This window comes from Dipodomys ordii, unplaced genomic scaffold (genome assembly GCF_000151885.1).
Source record: "Dipodomys ordii isolate 6190 unplaced genomic scaffold, Dord_2.0 Scaffold23, whole genome shotgun sequence".
NCBI lineage: Eukaryota > Metazoa > Chordata > Mammalia > Rodentia > Heteromyidae > Dipodomys > Dipodomys ordii.
Window position 1 is genome coordinate 5,623,723 of NW_012267239.1, and position 10,201 is coordinate 5,633,923.

The 10,201-nt window shown below is 58.0% G+C and overlaps 2 protein-coding genes across 2 annotated transcripts in view; both read right to left on the reverse strand.

Annotated features, from left to right (window-relative positions):
- Positions 1-8,454, reverse strand: part of Asphd2 (aspartate beta-hydroxylase domain containing 2) — a 20,280-nt gene extending 11,826 nt beyond the window's left edge. Inside the window, exon 1 of the mRNA XM_013014276.1 lies at positions 8,172-8,454. Coding sequence (XP_012869730.1) covers positions 8,172-8,454 — 283 coding nt within the window. The remainder of the gene's footprint in view (positions 1-8,171) is intronic.
- Positions 8,455-9,744: 1,290 nt separating this feature from the next.
- Sez6l (seizure related 6 homolog (mouse)-like) overlaps positions 9,745-10,201 on the reverse strand; it is a 34,943-nt gene continuing 34,486 nt past the window's right edge. The window contains exons 16-17 of the mRNA XM_013014278.1: positions 10,094-10,196; positions 9,745-9,774 (exon numbers count right to left, since the gene is read on the reverse strand). Of these exons, the coding sequence (XP_012869732.1) occupies positions 9,745-9,774; positions 10,094-10,196 (133 nt within the window). The remainder of the gene's footprint in view (positions 9,775-10,093; positions 10,197-10,201) is intronic.

A 10,201-nucleotide genomic window follows, 5' to 3' on the forward strand; every position in this document is an offset into this window, starting at 1 on the left:
CCCCGAGGGCGCACGGGCCGTCGGTAGGGACCGGCTTGGGCCTGGGCGCCCGCGTCCGGCCGGGCCGCGCCGTCGGGGCTGATTTGCTCGGTACCGAGGCTGCCGAGCCCACTGGACTCGCCCCGCGCGCGATCGCGCTGCGTTCTGTCGTTGGCTGGGGGGGGGGACCCGAGACCGGGGGACCCGGGACTCCCGCGGGGCCCTGCGGTGCGGGGGGAGGCCCCCATCCTCCCCGCCTCCCGCGCCCGGGGCCTCCCGGCTCCCCCCTCCGCCCACGGAGACGCGGGGCCTGGAGGGACAGCCGGCCTCTCTCAAGGTCACCGCAATCCACAGAGACTGTGCGGTGAAGCAGCTGCCGCCGTCACCCTCAGAGCCACCTGGAAAGTCTGGGAGCACGAATGCGCCCCGAGGCCCTGGGACCAACCTTTGGGCTGGGCGTGGTGGCGCACGCCTGTAATCCCTGCCCTGGGGAAGTGGAGGCCCAGACTGTGAGCTACTTAGGGAGCTGCAGTCTTACACACACACACACACACACACACACACAGACAACGGTGCCGGTGGGTCACACCTGTAATCCTAGCCATTCGGGAGGCTGAGATCTGACGATCACAGTTTGAAGCCCGCCTAGGCAGGAAAGTCTGTGAGACTCCGATCTCCAACAAGCGTCCAAAAACAGAAGTGGAGGTGTGGCTCAAGGAGTAGAGCACTAGGCTTGAGCAAAATGGTCAACGGAGAATGCAAAGACCTGAGTTCAAGCCCCAGTGCTGACACCCCTCCCCCCCTGCAAACAAACTCTACCTCTTGAGCCACTCCACCAGCCCACTTTGTGTATTTTCCAGATAGTCTCTCTTGATGCACAGCCTGGCCTGGACTTGGCTCCTCCGTGTGTTTCCCTTTGCTTCTGGGATGACAGGTGTCAGCCACCACGCTCAGCCATGGCTCAAGATGGGGTCTCATAAACTTTTATGCCCAGGCTGGCTTTGAATTGTGATCCTCAAATCTCAGCCTCCTGAGAAGCAAGGATTATGGGTGTGAGCCACCGACACCTGGCCAGAAAAAGCATTTAATTAAAGTCAAACAGTTGTGAGGCACCAGTGGCTCATACCTGTAATACTAGCTGCTCCGGAGGCTGAGATTTGAGGATCATGGTTCAAAGCCAGCCCAGGCAGGAAAGTACCCGTGAGACTCTTATCTCCAATTAACCAGTCAAAGACCAACAAGAAAAGAAAAAGGAAACTTAGTTGTTGTAAACTAGCTTTCTCTTTTTCTTTTTCTTTGCCAGTCCTGGAGCTTGAACTCAAGACTGTCCCTGAGCTGCTTTTGCTCAAAACTAGCACTTTACCACTTGAGCCACAGCTCTACTTCTGGCCTTTTCTGTGTATGTGGTACTGAGGAATTGAACTCAGGGCCTCATGTGCACTCTACCACTGAGCCCTCTTCCCAGCCCCCAGTCTAGCTATATTGGCAGGATTTTTTTAAAGTTTATCTTAAATATGCAAGAAAAAAAAGAATTTGGCTTCCCTCATGATTAAGAATTCTCAGCAAAGTAGGAATTATGCCAACCTGCTGCAGAGGATTATTATGGAATTATGAAAGTGCTTCTGAGAGTGTGTACCATGCATGAAGCTGTGTGTGCAAGGGTGTGGGTGCATGTATTTGTGCAATGGTGTGCACCCGCGGGCATCTGTGTGCGGTCAAATGTCTGCACAAAGGTGCAGGTTGTGCATGCACATGTGCAGACAGGTAATTTAAGTCCGTTGAGTGTGTTTTGTATCCTTAGGTCACAGCAAGAACTGCTTTTTTCCTATTTATTTTTAAAAAATGTCTTTTAAGTCACTGAACCAGGATAAAGTGCTTTTCTTTCTTCCTTTCTTTCTTTCTTTTGGTTAGTCATGGGACTTGAACTCTGGGCCTGGGTGTTCAGCTCAATCTGAGCTCTCTACCACTTGAGCCATAGCGCCACTTCTGGTTTTCTGGTGGTTAATTGGAGATAAGAGTTTCACGACTTTTCTGCCTAGGCTGGCTTTGAACTGTGATCCTCAGATCTCAGCCTCCTGAGTAGCTAAGATTATAGGTGTGAGCCACCGGTGCCCAGCTTGATGAAGTGCTTTTCTGAGGGCAGTTGGTGGTGTCAGGGTGGGTCTGAAGACCAAGGTTTTTCAGGAATGTTCCATCTATCAAGAAGAGAATGCTCCCCAGGCCCTGGGGGGGCTCATGCCTGTCATCCTAGTTACTGAGGGAGGCTGAGATTGGAGGATCCTAGTTGGAAGCCAGCCTGGGCAGGAAAGTCTGTGAGATTCTTATCTCCAATAAGCTACTCAAAAAACCAGCAGTGGCGCTGTGGTTCAGACAGTAGATTGCTCGCCTTGAGCAAAAGTAGCTCAGGGACAGCACCTAGGCCCTGAGATCAAACCCAGGACTAACACACACACATACACACACAATACAGAAGAAAAGGCTGTGGCCATGGTTCAAGCGGCAGAGCACCTGTCTAGCAAGTTCAAGCCGCAGGAGTGCCCGCGTTCAAACTCCAGTCCTGAAGACAAACGACAAAGCCGGGTAGCTGTGAAGGCGTGAGGACGTGGCGGCAGGTGCAGCGCGTCCAGCCCAGCTTCTCCCTCGGAGACAGAAAGATCAGCCAGGCGTGAGTATGAGACAGGAACAGGTCTGGGGAAAGTGCAAGCAATCGCGGCGAGTCTTCCACACCACCTGGGCTGTTTGGGGGGCGCAAGAGCAGCTTCGTCAGTGTTTCGGCTTTGGGGCTGCAGGTGGCCCTGGGGGGGAGGGGAGGAGGGCACAGGTCAGGCAGAGAAAGTGGGGAGGCTTATTAAGCATGTGCGGGGGCTTCCAGCTCTTTCCCCACAATAACTCCTCTGCTAAAGCTAATTCTCCTGAATTGGGATGGGGTGGGGTGTAAAAAGAACCCAGGGCTAAAACTAAGCAAATAGACAATTGTCCTGAGCGAGCCCTCCCTGAGGTGGGGGAGCTTAGCTGGGTGGGACTCACATCTGTAATCTCAGTGAGTCAGGAGGCAGAGATCAGGAGGATCACAATTCAAGGCCGGTGAGACTCCATGTCAACATCAACAAACCACGGGGCTTGCCTGTCAGCCCAGCGCCCCCGGCCCCCCCCCTCCCCGTGGGGAATGGAAATAGGAGGATGGCAGTTCTGCCCGGCCTGGGCAGGAATAATGAACCCCCCCTCTTATCTCAAAAATAACCAAAGGCAGAAAGGGGTAGCGCTGCAGCACCCCTCCCCCCGACTCTGGGTCGGGCTCTGTGGGGTGACGGAGTTTGCCGCATCAGCGAGGCCACACCACGCGCGCGCGCGCGGGTGATAGAGAGGATGGTGGAGAAGATGCCATATGCATGGATTACAAGCGTGTGCCACCATGCTGAGCTCTCTAGTCGCCTCAGCCTGCACCTCATCCCTGATCATCCCACACATCACGGCTAAGCCCGGGCAGCTTGGTTTCCACAGCCGGCCGCACCCCCTCGGGAAGGGCGTCTGCCTGGGGTTAGGTAAGCCGGCACGTCAGCCTTCGGCTCTGCCACGCGAGTCACACCTCCAGTCACCTCACGCCTCGGCTGCTTTCCAGGCAGGATCTCCACGCGTGCCTGGGCTAGCCTGGACTCCCCTCCTCCCAGTGTGTTTCCCAGTGTGGCAGGGATGGCAGGCGTGCACCGCTGCTCGGGGCCATGGAGCAAGATGGAGTCCCACAGACTTTCCTGCCTAGGGTTGGCCTTGGATCAGGATTCCCGGGTCTCTGCTTCCCAGGGTTGCATGGATTACAGGCTTGAGCCACGGCACCTGGCAGTTCCTCTTCTTTTCTTTTTTTTCTCCCTAAGTGTCCTCCTTAGCTGTCACTTAAAATTCCTCTCCAGGCGCTCGCTCCGTTTCTGGCAGCCGTTGGAAGAGGCGATTATTCCCCGAGTCGCATTCCCGCCTCTCGGAGCAGATAAAAAAAAATAGATATAAAATCACATGCACCGAGATACTTTTTTTTTTTTTTAAGCCCAAGAGTAGGCGGCAGATTGACAGGCGGGGGCCTGGGGTCCGTGGGGTGAGGGCTTTGTGGTGCGTGGGAGTTTGAGAACAGGAACTTGCCTTGGGGTCTGAACCCCAATCACGGCAGACGTGAGGACCCCGCAGCCCCGGGGTCTGCTCTGTGCGTTTTGCAGGCCGCGCCCCTCTGTGAAGGCGGGGGAAGGGGTCTCTGCGGCCGCAGGGGAGGCCGGGCCTCTGCATCTGCAGCAGCTCCAGGGCTTGGGGTTTCCATGGAAACCGGCCTGTGTTTTGAAGAGGCAGCGACAGCTTCAGCGCCCGGGAGCTGGGGGGGCGGGCCGCCCCCCTCCCCCGAATGTCAGCAGATGGCAACATCACCTCCTTCTGGAGCTTTCTCGGACACGGTCAGCTTGACCTTCAGAAGGAGAATAGCACGGCTCTTCCCCAGCCCCCCTCCCCCCAGCATCAACCCCTCCCCCTCCAAACCCCCACTGCTGCTCCAGTATTCAGCCAGGGAGAAGGATCTGGAAGGAGAGGTGACGCCTCTTGCTCTTGCCTTTGGCATTGGCTGTGGAGAGGCCTGAGCCCGGCCCGGCCTGCGGGACCCAGTGCAGGTCACCCACAGACCCCTTTCAGCCTCATTCTCCTGTGGGTACAGTGCACCCTGGCGTGGCTCCCTGGGCTCGAATGCAGAGCTTTGCACCTGTTCTGCTTTTATTTAGTTTGACTCATAGCTGGTGTTCTACCACTCAAACTATACCTCCAGGGCCGCTTCTTGCCAGTTCATTGGCGATCAGAGTCTCTTGGAAATTTCTGCCTGGGACTGGCCTCGAACCACGATCCTCAGGTTGCAGCCTCCAGAGTAGCTAGGATTGAAGGTGTGAGCCGCCAGTGCCCAGCTTGTCCTTTGTCTTTATTTCCGTGAGTGCAGCTGGGGTGGTGGAGTCCCGGAAGCACCGGCTCTGAGTGTGCAGCGGAGGGCTCTGGCAGGGAGGGCTCTGGCTCCTGCTCTGGCCAGGAGGTGAGAGACTGGAGAGACTCAGGAAGGAAATGGCCTTGGCCAGGCCCTGAGAGCCGTGCCCAGGGCGCCACCTGCTGGCTGAAAGCGGCCCTGCTGGCTGGCGACACCCACCCTCCTCGGCCCATCTGTCAGCTGCCATGCATCTCTTCCACCAACATTTCAAAACACCTGCTGTGAGAGATGCCCGCACCGCCCACCGGACACCGCAGCAGCCCCGCACACGACAGCATGACCAGCTGGAGGGAGGACGCGGGGCACTGAACCCAGGGCTACTGAGCTGCCCGCCGGGTAGTAGGGGGTTAGTTCAGGACGGGTAAATGTGTATGTTGGAGCTGTGAGGTGAGGCAGGTTGAGGCAACTGAGGCAGGGGTTCAGGAACTCCAGGGATTCAGGGACAAACACTGTATGAGTATCATCCTTTGCTTTCAGCCTTACCCTCCCTCAAAATGACTCCTTCAATCACAGAAGGGGGGGTGGCAAAGAAGAGAGCTATTCAGGAAGGATGCTTGGCTTCAGGGGGGACCCTCTGGCAAACCCATCCTTTGCTTATGGGGGCACACAAGGTGACATCTGTGTCACCAAAGACCCAAATTTAGCAACCAGACCAGAGTCAGTATCTCTGGGACCAACTGATAATGTCAAAGCAGGCTCCCAGAGCCAGGCACAGTGGCTCACACTTATAGCCCCGGTTACTCAGGAGGCAGAGATACAGAGAACTGCGGCTGTTTCAGGTCCATCCAGGTAAAACATTAGCAAGACCCTATCTCAGCAAATAAACCAGGCATGGTGATGTCATCTGTAATCTTAGCTACAAGGGAGGCGTGGGTGGGAGGATCCAGGTTCCAGGTAGGCCCAGACAAAAAAGGAGAAATCCTTATTTAAGAAACAACCTAGCCGGGAGCTGGTGGCTCATGCCTGTCATCCTAGCTACTCAGGAGGCTGAGATCTGAGGATCGCGGTTCAAAGCCAGCCCGGGCAGGAGAGACCGTGAGACTCCTATCTCCAATAAATCACCAGAAAACCGGAAGTGGCGCTGTAGCTCAAGTGGTAGAGCGCTCGCCTTGAGCTGAAGAGCTGAGGGACAGCACCCAGGCCCAGAGTTCCGGCCCCATGACCCCCCCCAAAAAAAAAGAAAGAAAAAGAAACAACCTAAAGTAAAAAGGGCCAGGGGTGTGGCTCACGTGGAAGAGGCACAGCCCAGCAAGTACAAGGACCTGAGTTCAAACCCTGGTACTGACAACCGCTCTTTCCCCCAAAAGAAACTCCAGCGCAACAGGAAGAATGGTGGAATGGACCTGGTGTCAGATCAAGGGGAGTCTGAGGCAGACACAGTCTCCTTTTAGCTCCTAAGTGCCGGGGGGGGGGGGGTTAGTGCAGCATCCTCACCATTGATTGGCCTTGCCCATCCCCCTTCCCCCCGTTCCCCTTCCCCCCGCCTGGGTGTGCCTTATTATGTCTTTGCAGACCTTGATGGATCCTCAGGGCTGGGCTGTGGCCTTCTCCCACTGGTGGACCTCCTTCCCAGAACCCCAGGGGTTCACCTGACAGTAGGAAAGAAAATCTCCCTCTGTAAAGCATTTAAGCTGTGAATCTTGTGGTCCCACCAGCCCAGTCTGCCTGCGCTCAGCATTGGGAGCCCGGCGTGCTCAAGTCACCTGCTACTGTGGCCAAGCCGTGGCCTCTGCCCCCAAAGCCCGGCCACGCCACATCCAGCCATCTGGATGTTTCCTTAGTTGAGGAAGATCAGCTTCTCTTTAAAACCAGACTGGAGCTGGGCAGTGGTGGCTCACGCCTGTCATCCTAGCTACTCAGGAAGCTGAGATCTGAGGATTGCGGTTCAAAGCCAGCCGGGGCAGGAGAGTCCGTGAGACTCTGATCTCCAATAAACCACCAGAAAACTGCAAGTTTTCTCATCGTGGGGATGTATTTTCCCCCCAAATGATTATCTAGCTGTACTTCTTTGGGGGAGGGGAACCTTTTTCAAACTCAACGCCCCGCCCACATGCCCCACCTTCCCGTCTGACAGTCACGTGGAGAGGGGGTGCCCTCACCCCACCCCACGGGCAGGCCTCCCCTCCCCCCATCACAGGGATGGGTAGCAAGGACCCGTCCACGCCTGATTTTCACGTCTTTTATTAGCATCAATGTACACAAAGTGGAAATGACTTCCTCTAGCTTAGAAAGTTGAGTTTTTTTTCTTCTAAATTCTGTTCAATGATTGAAAAATGAAAATGTCCTGGGAGAAGTCCCACTTTTAGAGGTGCTGGGCCACCCATGGCGACCAACCTGGGCTCCACCTGCAGCTCCCCCGGTCCTCTGCCGGTCCCCCCTCCTCGATCCCACCACCCCAAGCCTGAAGGCTGGGTGTCCTCGGGGCGGGGCGGTGGTGAGTTCGCAGAGCCCCGCCCGAGCTCTGGGGCGCTGTCCGGGGAGCAGGGCCGCGTGCAAAGGCCGCGGTGGGAGCCCAGGAACCGGGGCTGTGGGGAGCCGGTGTCTGCTGAGGGATTCCAGCAAGGAGAAGAGAAAAGAAACACTTAAAGCCAAAGGCTGCGGCGCTCGGAGCTGAGGCGGGCGGCGTGGACTCTGTATGGCCGCCGGGCGTGGCTCGCTCTCGGGGGATGCGTGTCCTGCGGGGTCTCCCCGAGCCCAGGCCGTGGGAAGGCCCTGGGCAGCCTCGGGCTTCTCCTGTTGGAAGACAGCGACTCTCGATGGCCTCTGAGGCCGGCGCCTGCCCGGGGAGCGCCGCCGACCCTGTCTATGGCGCTGCGACTGTGTTTCCACACCACAAGGCCGCGTTCGCAGATCTCAAAGAGGAAAAGAAGACAAAAAGCAGAATCAACACAGCAACGTGTCTTTGCAATCACCCTGTACATCTCGGGGCCAAGAGAAACCGCGGACCCCCCACAGGAGAGTGGGGGGATCCCGAAAGACAAACCACAAAGCAACCCCTTTCCATCCATCATAGCCAAGAAGGGCTGGGCCGGGCGGTGGCCCAGGCGTGAGAGTGCGATTCGGTGTCCTGCCAGGCCTTACAGCAAGCGGGGTGCTCTCCCCCACCTGGCGCCCCTCCCCGCGCCCCACGCGTGGAGGGCTTCTCCTTTGTGAAGGCAGGCTGCCCCGGACCCGGTCCCGGTCCTTTCCCCACGGGCGGGGCTGGCTGCGGCCCGCACCCCGGCGCTCATCTTCCAGGCCACAGTGGACGAGTTCGGGTCAGCTCCTCTGGAGCTGGGGCATGTCCTGCGATCTTCTTCTAGAAGTTTCCACAGCCAGTGCCAAAACAGACTCCCCCGGCCCCTCACTGAAGGTGGCAGCGAGGTCCTGTGCTTGTCTGATGGCACGTGGAACGCAATCCTAGAAGCACGGGAGGGCGTGGAGAGGGCGCTGGGTGCCAGCGAGCCCGTGGGCCCGTGCTGTCCATGGGGGGGCATGGCTGGGGGCCATCCAAGCCACCCTACCCAGCACCGCCCTTACGCCTGCCATACCCCGTCTCCTGGTGCCTTTTCTTGGTACCTGGGCTTAGAAAAGGGTCCCCACAAAATACCAGGAGGTGATGGGGTTCAGTGGGGTCGGTGACCTCCGTGTCCACCTGGCCTTCCCACCCCACGGGTGGTGCAGTCTGTAGTGAGCTTCGCTGTGATTTCCCCATGGAAATCCACGTCCATGTCCCAGGCCCCAGAGAGCAGGAAATCCCCCCGGGTTCAAAAGTCACACACCCCAGGCAAGGAAACAGAGCCTGGGGTTCAGAGCCTGCCATCCCCCCCCCTCCCAACGCTGGACGCCCTCCTGTGCACAGATCCGCTGTCCTGGCCTGGGGCAGGGCCGGCTGCTGGCCTTCTCTGCAGGCTCATCTTCGGAGGGCCACAAAGAACATTTTAAACCCTGCGCCCTCCCACATCTTCCTCCGCTGCCGCCTCGGTGGCACACACCTGTCATCTCAGTTACTCAGGAGGCTCAGATCTGAGGATCGTAGTTCAAAGCCAGCCCGGGCAGGAAAATCTGTGAGACTTATCTCCAATGACCTACTCCAAGTTGGAAGTGGTGCTGCAGCTCAAGTCGTAAAGCACTAACCTTCAGCAAAAGAGCTCAGGGGACAGTGCCCAGCCCTGAGTTCAGGCCCCAAGACTGGCACGCACGCGCACAGAAAGGCCCCATATTCCCAGCTCTTTCCCCTTCCTCCCACCATCTCCACCTTGCAGCCGTGCAGAGGCCGGGCGGGCTGGGGCCATGCTGGTGTGTCATGGGGGCCATGGTGCAGGGCAGGGGCGGGGGGGAGGGGGGGCGAGGCCCGCTAGAAGCTGGTAACATTGGAGAGGAGGGCACAGCGTTTATTCCGGAGCAAAACCAAGCCCTGGCTGCATTCCAACCCAGCGAAGCGTCTGCGGGAGCCTGGGGCGGCCGGAGGTTTGCACGGAGTCAGGGACGGGCTGAGAGGCTGCAGCGGTGCGCGCTCCCGCCGGCCGCCCTCTGCCGGTTGGTGGTCGGTGTTTCACAGCTGCTGTTTTTCGTGTAAGTCTGTCGTCTGTCTCCTGACCGTCTCCCGACGACAGCCCCATTTCAGTGTTAAATAGAATAAATACAGTGAAGAAAATGGCGGCTCTTCGCAAGAGTCTAAAGCAAAGGCGGCAGACGCTCTGGGTGTTGATCTGGTGGCACAGGTCCGGGGTGGGTGTCTCCAGAGGGCTGTCACGGGTGGGCGTCCGGCTCGGGCACAGCCCCCGTTAGATAGAAACCTCGTACTCCCTGGTTTCCTGTAGGGAGAGACGGCAACCTGTCCAGCTCTGCATGGCGGCCCAGCATCCCCGCTCCCCGCGTCCCTGCCCGGGGCCCTGCGTGCTGCACAGCAATTCCGCTCCGCCCCAACCTGCTTGTAAGAAAATGGCTGGTTAACTGGAGTTGAGTCGCTAGGATTACAGGTTTGAGCACCAGTGCCTGGCATGGCTTGTGGCATAGAGCTAGGGTCACCGCTGGCTCCTTCTCCAGCAGCCAGCATGGCGGGGGCATGGGGGGGTGGGTGAGATGGAATCCCTGCCCTTCCCATGCCCTGAGAGAGGATGCAATGCCACTCACCCCAGTCTCATAGATGGGGTTGTCGAACTCGGTTTCCACGGTGATCTGGCTGTAGGGGTGTGCATACATGAGCGGCAAGCGGAGGCTGGAGTAGTAGCGGCACCTGAC